The 17,260-nt window shown below is 35.3% G+C and overlaps 1 protein-coding gene and 1 pseudogene across 1 annotated transcript; both read right to left on the reverse strand.

The window, feature by feature from the left end:
• Positions 1-291: 291 nt before the first annotated feature.
• On the reverse strand, positions 292-6,000 carry LOC109679115 (olfactory receptor 5B3-like; annotated as a pseudogene).
• Positions 6,001-7,148: 1,148 nt separating this feature from the next.
• LOC109679111 (olfactory receptor 5B3-like) lies at positions 7,149-8,081 on the reverse strand. Its single transcript, XM_020154442.1, has one exon. It carries the CDS (start codon positions 8,079-8,081, stop codon positions 7,149-7,151), a length of 933 nt encoding a protein of 310 aa, XP_020010031.1.
• Between the last annotated feature and the right edge of the window lie 9,179 nt (positions 8,082-17,260).

Below are 17,260 nucleotides of genomic sequence, written 5' to 3' on the forward strand. Positions count from 1 at the left end.
GTTCCTGAGCTGCTTTATGTGTTTGGTTACATACATTGGCACCATCAGGTGAGAGAAACAATGTGCAGAAAATGATGTAGTCTATCAATATAATTGATATGGTTTTTCAGATGCAGGTTCAAAACTATTTTAGACACAAGTATAATATCCTTATGCAGACAACACACTATTGCAGGAGGAGAGGAAGCACTTCAGAATCTTAAATTCAATGTAATTTAAAAAATATGACTCAGTACAGAAAAGATATGAGAGGAATTAATCCAGGCATTGTGTATCTTAAAATAAAAACAATCAAGGTTCTGTTGTCTTGAAAATAATTCTGAATGAACTCTTGACCTCCTTGTTCCTGAGGCTGTAGACCACAGGGTTCAGCATTGAGATGACCATAGTATAAAACACAGATGAGATTTTGCCATGGAATGAATGGAACTTGGCTGTAAATACATGAAGATAACAGTTCCATAGAAAATGGAGATTGCAGTGAGGTGGCAGGCACATGTGGATACAGCCTTATGAAATCCTGCAACTGAGCACATCTTTAGGATGCTGATAAAAATGAATATGTATGATATCTGGATTACTAGGAGAGCAAAAATGATATTGAAACTGGGTACATATATAAGAACCAGCTCATTAATAAGTCTATCTGAGCAAGATACAACATGGCTGCTGGAATATCACAGAAAAAATGATGGACCACATTCAACTTATAGAAGGACAGACTGAATACATCCCCAGTGTAAATGGAGGCACTCAGGAAACCACATGACAGCAGCCCATGATCACACATACACACACACTTGTGGTCATCATGGTGGTGTAATGAAGAGGCTTGCACACTGCTGCATAGCGGTCATAGGTCATTGAGGCTAAAAGATAATTTTCTACATTCGCAAAAGTCACAAAAAGGAATATCTGAGTAGCACAAGCACTGTAGTTCATGACCTTGCTTCTTTTGATAAGCCCAGTCATGATATTTGGAGTGACAGTAGAAGAATAACAAAAATCCACCAGAGACAGGTTACCAAGGAAAATGTACATGGGTGTGTGGAGATGAGAGTCCAAGAGAATCAACAGGATCATCCCCAGGTTTCCAGCCAGAGTGAAGACATAGATGAGGAGGAAGGTGTGGATGTGGGTCACTGGTCAGTCCCAGCAGGATGAGCTGTGTCACCTCTGTCCTGTTCTTCATCAGTGTTATCTGAGGAATTCTAAATGCTCTATAGCTATGAATAAAACTTCAACTGGAATTGAAAAGTATAAATATTAGATGTACTAATACTACTTTCATTGTAGTGATAACTTTAATTCTAGTTTCTCCAGAATAAGCATGTTTTTCAGAATCAAGTTGAATGCTTCAATTACATACAGAGTTGCCTACTGTCAAATCTGATGAACTTTAACAAACCATGTACACAATTTTAGATTTTAAGCATTGAGGTGTAATGCACAAAATTTAATATCTTTATGAATATGACTTGTGTGTCCAAAACCATCTGCCTATTTACTGCTGTGTTCAGTAAAAGGTGACACTCTCATGTTCATCACAAACAATTCTCTGCTGTTGACAATTTAGTTGTGCATTCATTCTTCTTGTGAATAGTATTAAGAGTTTCATTTGATTTTTTCATTAATGTTAATTATAAAACACAGGAGGTTGGATAATTAATCCATATTTATACTAATTCATTAAAATTTTCCATCATGGACCTATTTCAACCTTCAATACATGCTGAGTTGTCCCCATGTCTATTGGTCTAATAGACATGGAAACCTGTCTATGGAAATTGAATAGAAGAAAATTGAAATTAACAAATTCAAATTGAATTTAACTAAATTTACAATTAATAATTTTCTGCTTTACTTTAATTTCAGCCTTTGGGATGTTAAGGTGAAATGGGTGACTGACTAGTTGATAATCTCATCTTGTTTATTCTATGTTTGCCACTCATTAGAGGTAAAACAAGCAAGCAAGCAAACAAAACCCAGACAAGGAAATGATTCCTTTTGCAAACACTAAGGATTTCAAAATGAGTTGGCGAGCTCTGAATTCCATTTTAACACTTGTCACTTCGCTCTCATGCTTAACATGAAGACATCTACACATGTTGCCAATGTGTGGTTTAAAACACAAAACTGTTGATTAGGTTGAAGAAACGTTTACCTCTTGAATCAATGCAGTACAACTCTATGTATAGTAAATGTGGTGGGCTAGAGGTGTGCTGGGAATATGAGGAACCTGCAGATACAATTTTAAGTGAAGCCATATCATCAGATAGAGCAGACAGACATATTTGGTTTCATATCAGTGCTACCATTTAACACCTAACTTAACCACTAGTCACTGGTCATAATCTACTCCCCAAAATGTCACATTTCCAGCAGCAAAATGAGGCAGTTATGAGATATATTTTGTAGTTCATTGTGAGAAATAAGATAATATATATTTTAAAAACTCAAAATTTTGGGTGGTAAACACAGACTGATGATTGCTGATATCATGTTAAAATTAGGATGAGGAATGGTCTTTAAAGTAGATGCAGATGTGCAAGGGGTTCAATTGTGGGTAAGTTTAAAGTCTTGAAATTACTGTCCACAAATTGCCTTTTCTCCCACACTAAGACCATTGAAATTGTCTGAACTTACTCATTTTTCTCAACTTGATCTTCCTCCATGTATATTATTGCTGCCCCTGAAATTTCATACGGGACATTGGTTGCAAAATTTCCTCTCTCATTCCTTGTTTTTAAATCTCATTTTTTTCTTGTTACTGTCATGACATAACCAAATTACAGAGACCAAGCATACAAATGTCCTAGTTTATGTCTTTAGATTGTTATGGTTACAAATTATAAATTATAAAAATATTTTATTTGAACCTGTTTTGATACAGTAACAATACTTATAATTTTCGTTTTGACTTGAAATTTTTGGAACCGTAGTCATGCTATCCTTACGAGGATGCCCTACCATTCATTCTCCTAAGCCTTTTGGCAACTGTGATTCATAAGTCTGCTCCTTGAAGACATTATGATTGCCAATCTTAACTTGCATGATCACTTTCAACATATATGATATTCCCCAACCAATGATAGGGGATTTAAATAAAAATGGTGTGTGTGTGTGTGTGTGTGTGTGTGTGTGTGTGTAAGATAGATAGTGTTATTATAGATTATTATTATTACTTTAACAGTAAGCAACCTGAGGATTTGAGAAGTTATATGACGTCCTAAATTTGCAGTATTGAAAGGTAGTATGAACAAGATTCAAGACTTAAAGCTCCCATCCAAGAATAAGAATTACATAATGGCAGAAGTGTTGAGATGCCGTTTAGAGCATGCTAAATTGTTTTGGAATAATTTTCACTTTGAAGAAGAATCATTTCACTACTCCTTTTTTGTTTATATGTTTGTTTTTTAACCAAAAATTTAATTAACTATATACTGAACAATACAAAGTGCCTATTCAATCAAACATAATCCATCATATTTTTAAATATTTTTTGAAAGAAGCATGATTTATCATATGAATTGATAAAGTCCTTCTGATAGCCATTTTGACATTTATACCACCAAGTCACCTCACATTAGAAATATTCTTAAAATATCTCTTTCTATTTTCAAACAAACCAAAGTGGGTATATTTAGCCTTCTTCTTTTTCGTGAATTATACTTCTCAATAACTTGTCTATGAAATACAGAATCTTACATTTTTCTAGTCAAGAAGGAATATTCAATTCTGAATGGTCAATCTAACATCATCAAATCAGCAATAGAATATTACATAATTTGTACTAGAGGATCCCCCTTTCACATAGTGGTCAAAAGTTTTCAACTTCTCTAAGGCAAGAAAGGAAAGAAGAACATTAAACTAGACCAATTTCTGAATTTACCATGATGGTTTTTTCTCAATCCTTGAAACAATCACTTACCGCCTTGTTATAAGTAAGAGAAACACGAAATAAAATTCACAGATTGTGTCTATAAATTCCAAATATAACAAATCTAAAAAGTATCTCATGATAATTAAAAGTCAATGAACAATGTATTTTTTACTTTTGAATATTTTCTCTAGCCATTGCTGAAGGCTCATAGCAATCCTCAGGTCAGAAGAAGGCCTTGTGTGTAGTAACCGTGATTATTATTCAGATAACAAATTTGTACAATGGTGCATAGCATGTGGTGTGTGCCTTTTAAAATGGCTTCATTTTGAGTGTTGTTACGATTTTAGAGGTAATACATAGAGCTCTGGAGAGAGTTATAGAGACATGAGAGCTCTGCAGATTTACCCCATGAGAATATCTGAGGCTCTTTATCCTACTTTCCTAAGGAAGAAGAAACTAACCTGCCTGTAGGGATCAAGGAGCTTAATAAATTTAAGAAACAAACATATTTTAAATGATAAATGAAAACTTTAAAAAATATACATATTAATTGGGAATCATGAAATGTTTCTGAGCATGTCTATCTCCCAAAACATGTCACTTCTTTAAAATCCTTTCTCCTAATTCTTTCAAAAGAATAGCAAAGCATTGTTATCTATGGTCAACCTACTGTGCAATAGCACACCAAAGCTTCTGGCTCCTATTTAATTATAATTTAATATCCATTGATCACCCTCTCCTTGCTCTCTGAAGAGTTTGTTACCACCATTGTACTCTCAACTATGAAATCAATTTTTTAAGAGTCCACATAAATGTGAGATCATTCAGTAGGTGTCTTTCTAGCTTGCTTATTTCACTTAATGTAATGATTTCCATGTCCAATTCATGTTGCCACAAATGACAGGATTTAATTATTATTTATGGATGAACAAGATGACATGTTGTAGCACTTGCATGGTAGCACTTTTCTTTATCCATTCATCAGTTGATGGACGTCTAGGTCTTTTAAATCTCTTACCTATTGTTATTAATACTATAATGAACATGTATGCTGATTTCTCCTTTGCACAGTAAATTTCCTTTGAATTTATATTCAGTTTTGGGAATCAAGGATCACATGGTAGTTCTATTTTTAATTTTTTAAGGAACATCCATATCTCAACATGTTCCACTGTTATACATCTCAAGAAAGTTTGTTGAGGTAGAGGGACTCTGAACATCAATTCATTTCCCATTCCCTAACATTAAATGTATTCTGCAAATGATAGAGAATGTGAAATTCTTGTTCAGTAGGTCTAATCAACAGAATGTTATCAAGGCCAGATATTATCTTATGGAATGGATGGTGGTAATTGTCTCTAAAGTACTACATAGGCCTGAGGAGTTGATTCATTAATTGAGAAAGGATAGTGAAAGTGTATTGCTATAGCACCTTGCCAAATGAAAGCAAGTTTCTTTTGGGGTTCTTCATTAGTCCTATGGTACTGAGTGGATTTCTGGTGTCCTTTTGTTACCAATTCACTGGCTTGGGTATTTTTGCTCTACCTAGATAGGAATCATGGGTAAGTGAGGAGAAGCTCTTCCAGTATTTCTAATCCTGGGTCTCTGGCAATTTTTAGCAAACCTTGGTTTCTGGCATCAGTGAGCAGTAGAAGTAGAAGGCAGCAAGAAGCAATACGTGATGGCTTATAGTATTACAACATCCATGCAGTCCTTGGATGCTGAGATTTACAGTGGCACGTGTTATAGCTCTTGGGTCAAGGATATCAGGATTCTCAAACACTGGCAGCAGTGGCTATTATTACAGGTCTCAGGTCTGTTATGGTGGCGATCTCAGCAGTTGACAGCCACAGTTAGTGTCACGGCTGTCAGTCCTAAATTTCTGAAATCCTCAGCCTTTGATGTATAGAAGCTCCCCGGATTTTTCTAGCTGCCCTTTGCTGCCACTGCCCCTTCTGGCATTTTTGATGGTATGACCATTGAATTTTCTCTGCCACTGGCACGGATATCACTGCTGCCATCATGCACATGGATGCTGCTTCTGCATCACCACCACAGTGGAAAATGATGATGCCTTTGTCACTGTCTTCTACACTGCCTTTGCCTTGAGGGTTCATCTGCCACTCCTGCCATCCCTTTGTTTCTGTTCCCTTTATGTTACTATCTCAGCCCACTCCTGTAATGATGAACACCAAAGGAGGCAAGAAAAGACTACTCAAGAAAGGCCATTAATTGAGCCTAATGCATGTGTTCTGTTAGGTTACAGGGGAAGTGCTCCTGCTCTGGTCTGCCTGGAAATAGCTGCAGGGTCACATAGAAGATTATCTGGTGATGTAATTCATTCTGAACTCAAAGACCTGAGAAATGAAAGTGAGAGAAAAAGGGTGAGGTGTAACTAGTGGGTGTCTTGGAGACCAAGTTTCTGACAGCAAGTAGCTCTGATGTGAAAGAGTGCAAGTAGGAGAGCAAAATGAGATAGAGAGAGAGAATCCAATATTCAGTGTTTGATATTTCCACATCTTTTTGTTCTATTCAAGTGAGCCCTCAAAAGATTGGATGATGGATACACACACTGATGAGGGCAGATCCTCTTTATTAAGTCTACTGCTTAAACTAGTACACCCTTTCAGAAACATTATCACAGACTTTCATGGAAACAGTGATTTTCTGATTATTTGTTTTGTCTTGTTTTGTTTCTTTTTTTGATTTGAAAAGATCTCATGTAGTCTATGCTACACTTGAACTTATGATCCTCCTAGTGCTAGGATTACAAATGTGTACCATCATACCCAACCAGAAAAAGTTTTATAGTCCATAAGGCATCCCTTAATCCAGTCCAATTAATCTATGGAATTAACCACCAGAGAAAGCCACATTACATTTAATTATTGCAAATTTGTCACATCCTTGTGAATGAGTCATCATGGGACTCCTGAATACTCTTTTGCTTATAGGATTCTTACACACTAGTTTTGCATATGTTAGCCCTGGCATGTGGAAGAAGTAATTTCATGGAAAAAGACTGAGTGAATCAATACTTTTAATAAGCATTTGAACAAAATGACCTTAGATATCATAGGCATCATTTAGGAATTATGATATTGAATGTGTTTTTTTTTTAGGTAACAGACTTTGTAGGAGTAATGGTATAACTTTAGAAACTTGATTAAGGTGCAGATTTAAAATGTAATTCAGTGCACTGAGAAGATCTGACAGGAATGAATTCCAGCATTGTGCATCCAAAACAGTAGCAAAACCATAATGTTTACTTTGCCTGGAAAACAATCTTGGTGAATGCTCTCTTGACTTCCTTGTTCCTTAGGCTGTAGACCATGGGATTCAACATGGGAATGACCATTGTATAAAACACAGAGGCAATTTTGTCTGTATCCATGGAATGACTGGAGCTGGGCTGTAAGTACATGAAAATGACTGTTCCATAGAAAATGGAGGCTGCAGTGAAGTGGGAGGCACAAGTGGATATAGCCTTGTGATATCCTGCACTTGAATGAATCTTCAGGATTGTGATAAAAATCAATGTGTAGGATATTAAGATTACTATGAGAGCAAAAAGGACATTAAAACTGGCTACACAAACAAGAATCAGCTCATTAACATATATGTCAGAGCAAGATAGAAACATGACTGCTGGAATATCACAGAAAAAGTGATGGATCACATTGGACTTACAGAAGGAGAGACTGAATGTGTTCCCAGTATAGATAGAGGCATTCAGGAAACCACAGACATAGCATCCTATGATTAGAAATGCACACATATTTGTTGTCATGGTTGTGTTATACTGTAGGGGCTTACACACTGCTGCATGGCGGTCATAGGCCATTGAGGCCAATAGATAATTTTCCACAGTAGCAAAGCCTGTAACAAAGAACATCTGAACAGTGCAAACATTGTAGAAAGTGACCTCATTCCTTATAAGAAACCCACTCATGACTGTGGGAGTGACAGAAGAAGAGTAACAAAAATCCACCAGGGACAGGTTACCAAGGAAGAAGTACATGGGACTGTGGAGATGAGAGTCCAAGAGAATCAGTAAGATCAATCCCAGATTCCCAACCAGAGTGATAACATAGATGAGAAAGAAGGTGATAAAGAGAGGGACTTGCAGATCTGGGTCATTGGTGAGTCCCAACAGGATGAACTGTGTTACCTCTGTCATGTTATCCATCAATGCCATCTGACAATCTCTAGATTCTCTGTAGCAATGAGTCAAATGAGACAGAATAACAGGAATGAAGTAAACTACAAGAACAATATATGTTCTCTTTCTTAGCAACATCTTATGTTTCAAGAATTTTCTGAAAGGCATGGGTTTGACTATTGAACTTTGTAAATTAATTGAATACATGATTACATTCTATTGAATCTGTGGAATCTTAATCTTCCACTCAAATTTAAAATTTTTACAAGTTTATGGACTTAGATGTTGGCAATATAATAATTTGATCAAGATGGTTGTCTGGGTATACCTTTGTGTCAATTCACTTCTTCTGTGCTCAGTAAAAGTAAACACTTCCATGTTGTTCACTAGTCCAAGAACTGTCATAAAGACGTTAAATGTATATTCACTGTGTCCTGTCAGTTATTCTGAGTTTTATTGCTGTTAAAATCATGTAAATTATGAAGCACATGGGTTCAATTAATTATTCATATTCATACAAGTATGATCTGGCAATCTATATTCCAGTCCCATGCCATCCTTTAACCCACACTGGGTGTTTCCTAACTCTAATGGCATCAACTAAATTCACATCAAACTGAATTACAGATAATTTACTCAATAATTTTCTGCTTTGCTTCAACTTCAGTATCTGGGGCTTCATAGTGAACAGAGTGATTGATTAGGTAGTTTCTTCATCTTGTTCACTATATATGTGATCCTCATTAGAGGTTCAAGAAACAAACATCTACAAAATGAAATTATCCTTTTTCATTTCAAAAGTTTACTGAATCAATTAAGAAGCTTTGAGCTACATTTTACTACTCCTTATTTTCACCATCACATTTACACACATTGACAATGATGTGGTTAAACTTTTGACTTGACTGCAGATTAGCTTAACTCTTGAATCACTGTGGTACATTTCAATACATAGTAGATGTGGTAGAAGAGAAATATCTTAACCTAATATTTACCACTTAGAAGTCATTGATCCTAATCTAATTCCCCTGAGCATCATATTTCCACTTGCAAAGTGAAGTATCATCATGAGAATTAGATATCTTATAAAAAATAAAATTCTGGGTGGTAAGTATACCTTGATGAGAGCTAGCTATTGTGTTGTTATTAGAATGGGATAATGGTCTACATATTGATTTGTTTCATTAAAGTGGATGCTGACATGATGGGCTTCACTTGTGGGTGAGATTTGTAGTCTCTCTCTCCAAACTATCTTTGTCTCACTTGAGGGTCACTCAGATTATCTGTACTATCCAATGTTTCTCAGTATGGCCTTACTCAAAGTGTATAATTGCAGTACCAACAATTCTACCTGAGCCATTCTTTTTTAAATTCTCTTCCTTGAAATCCATATTGTAGTTTGGTTTCAAAAATTCATTTTTAATATTCTCTTTCTTTCTCTCATTATTGTCATGTCATAGACAAATCTCAGAGATCAGGGGTTGAAAGTAAACCACTCTGGGATTATCTTCAACTCAGTTATCAGATTTGGTGGCAAGCTCAATGTCAAGTAATATTTCACTTGGGCCCACTCGTATGAAGAAATTGTGTATTAAATTTCTTTATTAGAATTGAAGGCTTTGGAAGAATATTCATATAAAACTAGCTACTATTCTTTACCATTGCTTTCCAAAACCTCTGTCAACTTTACTTTTCAAGCTTGCCCCTGATCACATTATTTTCCAGCTTTAACAAACACATGGAAACTTTTAACATATACTCTGTTCTAAAACCAGTGATAAGGACTCTCTATATAAATGTGTGTGTGCATGTGTATATAAAGCAGGTGACATTGATATTCTTTGCTTTATCATTAGGAAGTTGAGGATTTGAGAAGTTTGTTCTATTCTGTAAAAGCATAAAGCTAGGAGAAGAAAAGCCCAAGGTTCAACAGTTACAGCTGCCCTGAACTTAATTTTTGACATAACTGCCAAAAACATACAATGGAGAAAAGGCAGCCTCTTCAACAAATGTTGCCGGGAAGAGGGGCTATCTGCCTGCAGAAACTGAAACAAAATCCATGCCTGTCACCCTGTACTAGTATCAACTCAAAGTGGACTAAAGACCTTAATATCAGCCCTGAAATCTTGAAGCTAGTACAGGAAAGAGCATGGAATACTCTGGAAGCAATAGGCATAGGCAAGGACTTCCTCAGTAGAACTGAAGCAGCTCAGCAGCCAAGAGAAAGAATGGACAAATGGGACTTCATAAAACTGAAAAGCTTCTGTACAACAAAAGACATGGTCTCTAAGTTGAATAGACCACCCACAGAATGGGAGAAAACCTTTGCTAGTTATACATCAGACAAGGGACTGATTATCAGAATATACAGGGAACTCAAAAAACTAAACTCCCAATGAATGACCCAATAAAGAAATGAGCAACTGAACTAAACAGAACTTTTTCAAGGTAAGAAATACAAATTGCTAAAAAGCACATGAAAAAATGCTCACCATCCCTGGTCATAAAGGAAATGTAAATCAAAACCACACTAAGATTCCACTTCACTCCTGTTAGTGTAGCTACCATTAAGAACAACAAAAAAATGTTGGTGGGGATGCAAGGAAAAAAGGAACTGCTGGTGGGAATGTAAGCTAGTACAACCATTATGGAAAACAATATGGAAGTTCCTTAAAAAACTAAACATAGATCTGCCTTATGATCCAGAAATATCACTTCTAGGGATATATCTGAAGGCATATGACTCAGATTACTACAAAGGTACCTGCACACCCATGATTATTGCAGCACTATTCACAATAGCCAAGCTATGCAAACAGCCAAGATGCCCCACTACCAGTAAGTGGATTAAGAAAATGTGGTACTTATGCACAATGGAGTTTTACTCAGCCACAAAGAAGAATGAAATTTTGACATTCTCAGGTAAATGGATGGAACTGGAGAACATATCTTAAGCGAAGTCAGGCAGGCTCAAAAAGCCAAAAATCACATGTTCTCCCTTATATGTGGATTATAGGCCTAAAATAATGCAGAAATATTATTGGACATGGGTCATATTAAGGGGAGACCACACATGGGAGGGATAGAGCAAGGGAAGGGAACCAAAAACTTGAATGTGGTAATGAGTGAATATAGTAATCTTTAACTGGCCAAGGCCACTATGAGAAGGGCACTAGGGAGTAGTGAAGAGACCTGATAGAGATGAACCAATTTAGGTTGCAATACATATATGCATGGAAACAACACAAGGAATCTCACCATATAGCTATCTTTGTTTCAAACTAGCAAAAATGCCATGTTTTTCTTATTATCTTTTATTTCTTTTTCTTCTATAAAATTGGAGAGCAAGAGGACAAAACAGGTTCTGCCCAGAGGAAGGGAGTGGTGGTACCAGGGGTGGGGTGCAAATACTATGTACACATGTAAGTAAGTGCAAAAATGATATTGTTGAAACTGTTCCAGGAATCAGGAGAGGCGGGGGATGAAAGAAAACAGCAGAGCTGGTGAATTCAAATATATGTTTGCTAGATTGTAAGAACTTTTGCAAATACTCCTCTGTACCCCCACCCGGCACAACAATAATAATAAAAAAGAAAGACTATGTTTATCTATATCAGAATCAGCATGTAGAGATATGCTAGTGGTGGTAAACATGAGATTATTTGGAAAAGGTTAAAATGCAGTTTGGAGGTTTTTAATTCACTTGAGAATTCTTGTCATTTAAAGAATGATTTTACTCTTCTGCATTTTTCTGTTTGTTTTGTTTGGGTTGTTTATTTACTTCCAGTGAGAACCAAATGTGTAGTGAACAAGATGAAACTACCACCAAATCAACCAAACCACAGTATCTTACTTTTTGTTTACATTTTTGAAAAACAGAATGATGTGTAATGAGAATTCTAAACCCCTTGTAACGGGAGCTTTCACATTTATACCCCAGACTAACCTCAGATTTTTTGAAAAATGTTCAAACCATCCATTTCTCTTTTGTAATTATTCATGGTAAGTACAGCTGCCAAGTGCTTTTGTATGAATTACAGTTCTCACCAAAAGGTTTATGGAATATAGAAGCTTACCCGTTTCCTGGAAGAAAAAGAAAAGTCAATTTGAAATAGAGAACCTGAAATCACAAAATTGGCCATGGAATGTTGCATAAATGCTTTTATCAGTGCTTCCTCTCACGCACCAGAAAAAAGTTTCCAAGTTCTGTAAGGCAAGGAAAAGTAGAATAACAGCACTAACAAGGATTGAGTTCCAAGTCTACAGTTAGTTCTTTCTGTTTCCTTGAGAGAGTCATTTACTTCCTTAACTCTCCTACAATTCACCTAGAATTGTGTCTGTAGTTAACAAATAATGGAGGTCTGCAAAACATCTTACAAATAGGTTATCATTTAAAAGTCAATCAATGTGATTTTTATCTTTGAGTCTTTGAGGTTTTTTTTCTTGGTATGGTTGAAAGCTCATAGGAAACCCTCAGACTAGAAGGTGACCTCTATGTATAAACAGTGATTATCATCCAGGTCAATTAATGATGGCATTCAGTGTGTTTCCTCGCAAATGACATCATTTTTAGTTACATTGAGATGGCAGAGGATAATATGTAGAGATCTGGAGAGAATTGCCAAGGCTTCAAGACCTCTGGAGATTTTTCCTGTGAGACTATCTACACCTCCTGACCTATCTAGGGAAGAAGTAATTATACTCTCCTTGGGGATCAAGATGGTGATTTTTATGAAGTAAAATGTTTGTATTTTACTTTTTCTTTTCTTAGTTTATAATTAATGAATGACTTACATATGCTCTCACTTTTTAGTGCATAAAATTTTAAGAATTTTGTCTAAAGTTATGGTCATGTACACTACCACAGTTACCTGAACACAATCAGTCTGAGCTTCCCTGAAAACTTCTCCAACCCACTGCCCTGTCAACAAGTACACTACTTTCATCCAAGTAGTTTTGCCTCTTTTAGGATGTCCTTGTAATTATATTCATAATAGATTACTATGAATAATTGTACCCCAACATATTGGGTAATGTGGATAAATAAAAACTCCTGGAATGCACACACTACCAAAACCAACTCCAGAGAAAGATAAAATATGAATATTACCTATAACATTTAGACAATGAATTGATAATAAGTACTTTCCCAAAAAAGAAAATTCCAGGAGAAGATAGGTTCAGCTATGAATTCTCCCAAACTACCACACTAGTGACATACAGTTATGACACAGAGGAAGACATGAAATGGTTTTCTCAGTTTCCTGTGGCAGCACTATTGAATTGTGGCAAAGGTGAAGGCTTAAAACACATTTTTATTCTTTCACAAATCTGGAAACCCTAAGTCCAACATCAATTTCAATGGGTGGAAATATGTGGGTTATCAGAGCCATGGTTCTCCCATAAGATCTAGAGGACACTCCATTTCTTGTCTCTTCCCTCCTCCAGTGGCTTCTGTGGTCTCATTGCTTCCATGATATTTTTGTGGTCACCCTGCTGGCTCTTCCTCTGTCTATGGATTAATCTTTTTAACATTATAAGGATTAATGGGTTAGTCTTTAGGGTACACATAGATAATCCTGACAACTCATTTCTTTTAAATTTTTCCCAAATTGTTAATCACAACTGCATAGTCTTTTGCAGACCACATAGAGGAATATTAAAAGGTTTCAAAAATTATGGCATGAATCTCTTTGTCAGCCATTGTTGAACCTGTCACAGGGTTATGTGACAACATTCTACACTATCTGAATTTTTCCATAATTCCAAAATATTCTAAAATAAAATAACCATTTAAAATAGTAATTAGAGACTGGGCATGGTGGCACATACCAAATATTGCACTATTTATTTGGATGATGGTCTTTATGTTTGCTTGGGGAAAATGAATGATGACATGTAGACCTTCGGTTTTGAAGTCTTGAATCCTCCCTTTCCAATTTGCTCTTTCCTCCATAATTGGTCTGAGGCAGGGTAGAATAGTGACTGTTAGCACGGAAATCAAAGCAAGCCAGAATTAGGAGCTAGGACTACAAAATTGCTGGGACTACAATTCTACTATATTTTAAGAAATCACATGCCTTTCTTTGCCTTACACATCCCTCCTCACCAGTTACAACATATAGTATATAAATAGCTCCCCAATGAATCCTCTGATCATGCTCCAGATGCCTATAAAAGTCACAAAAAAATAGGCACCCATGTCACAAGACCTTTATTTTTGGTGTTTGTGGGGACAGTATTAGTGGTTAAACTCAGGGCTTCATGTTTGCTAAGCAGATTCTCTACAACTTGAGCTACTCAACCAGCCCTTTTATGCTGGTTATTAGTCTTGCTTTATACCTGTGCTAACCTGGACCATAATCTTTCTATTTATGCTTATTCACATAGTTAGATATCAGGCATGTGCCAGCATGTCCACCCACTAGTTGAGATAGGGTCTCATGCACTCTTTGCCTGGGGTGGCCTCAACATTTGATCCTCCTGATCTTTGCTCCCTGAGTAGCTAGGATTACAAATGTGAACCACTGCACGAAACATTTTGACTAAAAGATCACCCTAGACTCAATGTCTTCATACTTTGGGTGATATCATCAAACAGGTCAGTGACAGAATGATTGAATATTACCAGGTGCCTAATGCAAAGAGACCACTTATCTAGAAGAACTATTTTAGCTACTATAAATAGCTCAAATAGAGGAGCCACAAATTCTATCTCTACACCCACAGTCCAAGCTTTTGGAGCTCTTACTCTTGTGACAAAGATAAACTCATGAAGTGAACAAATAGGAAAATTAATATGCAATTAAATACAATGATTAGTATTGTGAAGGAAGAGACAATAGATCTGAAAATTTATGAAACTATTAAGTATTGAGGAAGTTAGCCAATGTAAGTTTATTCATTTTCTCAATCACTATTTGATATCTAGTCTCAAAATTAGATTAGATTGTGAACAAACAAACTTAATTTAGGTAACATCTTTAGTTTTAGATACTCACAATTCAGTGTAAAAGATAATCCTGCTAACATAAAGTCAGTCTAATTAGATGTTTTGATAGTTATATTTAGAAGGTTATACTACTGAATAGGAAATGAAAGAACTGTAATTATTGAAGCAAAAGGAAAGGGAAACTAACAGTTGTGAACATCTGTTCTGTATTGGTTGCATTACTGAATTGTGACTCTTATAGTATGCACTTAATAAAACTCTATGGGATAATCATTCTTGTCATCAGAATTTATTAATGTTTGAACAACTTGCTTTATATTAGAATAAGCTTCTTTGGAATGAAATTAAAATTGAAGTGTGGGTGTGTCTAGCTTTTAGATTTTACACTATAAATATACATATTATAAAATTCCCATTTTGACCATTTTAAGTATAAAATTTAGTAGTATCAAGGGCATTCTTGTTGCTGCATGTTTTACAAAGTACTGAATACCCTGAGAACCAAAATTAAGAGCATAATGCTTTTAATTATATTACATATTATGTTCCATTGTGTTTATACCACAACAGATGTTGTCATGTTGTAGTCTATATGGTCATTTACAATCACTTCACCTAAATGTATAACCAGCAAATACAAATTAAATTTCCAAAATAAACCAAACAATAAACTTATAGATCATGTTGCATTTAATTTATTTTTATTTATTCAGTGTATGATTTTATTATATGTAGCATTTATTTCATGTTATTTTTTGCTTCAAGAGATACCACTTCCAAGTAAGTGTAATTAGTTGATTTGAAATAATCCACTGGATAATGTGACTTCTAGGACTCACTATGCCCAAAGGTAGGGAGAGCAAACAGTGAGTGAATTGGAAGTAAAAATATTTCAACAAATGAGAAAATTAGTTATGTTCTTAAATACTCTTAAAATATATCTACAAGATTTATTATTATAATTTAAATGTTTAGCACATCTTACAAATAGATGCAAATCTTCATTCATTTAACAAATGTTTATTGAGAGTATCTATGAGTCTAACATTAATTCATCCACTGAAGATTATTAATTCATCATGTTCTGATAAACACACTGCTCCATACATTTTACATGCTACTTGGGAAAAAATGATTATAAACATTTGAACCAGTGATTGTACATAAATGGAGTGTGGATAAAGACCACAGAGAATAATTCAGGATGAGGCAATGGAGCACATGGAGAGGTGATAGTGACTTTTAAAAAGGTGGTCAGAGAAATAATGCATAGTAGGGAAACATTTAAAGGAAACCCTAAGGGAATGAGGAAATATACCACAGAGGGAACAAGAATTAAAAGGCTCTGAGGCAAGAATGTGTTGGCCCTGTCAAAAAGAGCAAAATTAGTGTGAATGAAGTATGGAAAGGCTGAAGGAGTGAGAAGAGATGACACAATCCTATAAAAAATATGCAACATTTACCATGACAAAGTGTGTGTGGAGAAAGAAAATGTACATCATATAATTGATGATTTTAGTGCATTTTTAAACAGCATGAAAAATTTTAGTCATACATAGTGAATGTTTTTACTTTTCTGATATTTGTCCCATTTTATTCTTTTGAAAATTGAACATGTTGGTGCTATAAAATAACTAAATCAAGACAGACATACTTATTCACTTGAGACAATATTTCTGCTTCTCTCAATAAAGTGTGCCAAAGTACATTTATGTTAAAATATATCATTTTTTCCTTTATTCAGAATCTTAGAATAGTTATTCATGGAAAGAAAAAAATAAATTAGACATTAATTTATACTATATCTTGAATTGCTTTTTGCCATTCAAAACAGATTTAAATGCAAGATCTATAAAAGCTGTAAAAGCTTGTTAAAAAAACATAATGGAAAAGCATATCACTGGTCTTACAATGATTTATTTTTAGATATAAAAATCACAAACTAAGAAAACATGTTTTAGCATGACAAAGCATGGAATCAATAGAAAAGGCAACTTATGGAATGGGAGAAAATATTTACAAACCACATTTCTGATAAGGGATTAATACCTGTATTATTCAGTTTCCCATCATGTGACAACATACCTGAGAAAATCAGCTTATAAGAAGAAAAAATTTGGGTTCATGGTTTCTAAGACTTTCAGGCCAGGGTCAGTTGGTCCTGTAACCACTGGGATTGTGGTAAAGCAGCATGTCATGGCAGGGAGCATTAGTGGAATAAAACTGCTCACCTCATGGTGTTTAAGAAGCAAAAAGAGATGGA

This window comes from Castor canadensis, chromosome 1 (assembly GCF_047511655.1).
Source record: "Castor canadensis chromosome 1, mCasCan1.hap1v2, whole genome shotgun sequence".
In the NCBI taxonomy this organism is placed as follows: Eukaryota; Metazoa; Chordata; class Mammalia; order Rodentia; family Castoridae; genus Castor; species Castor canadensis.

Bases quoted from the DNA above. Each gene is read 5' to 3' on its own strand.
- LOC109679111 (XM_020154442.1), bottom strand. From the start codon at position 8,081: ATGGCATTGATGGATAACATGACAGAGGTAACACAGTTCATCCTGTTG.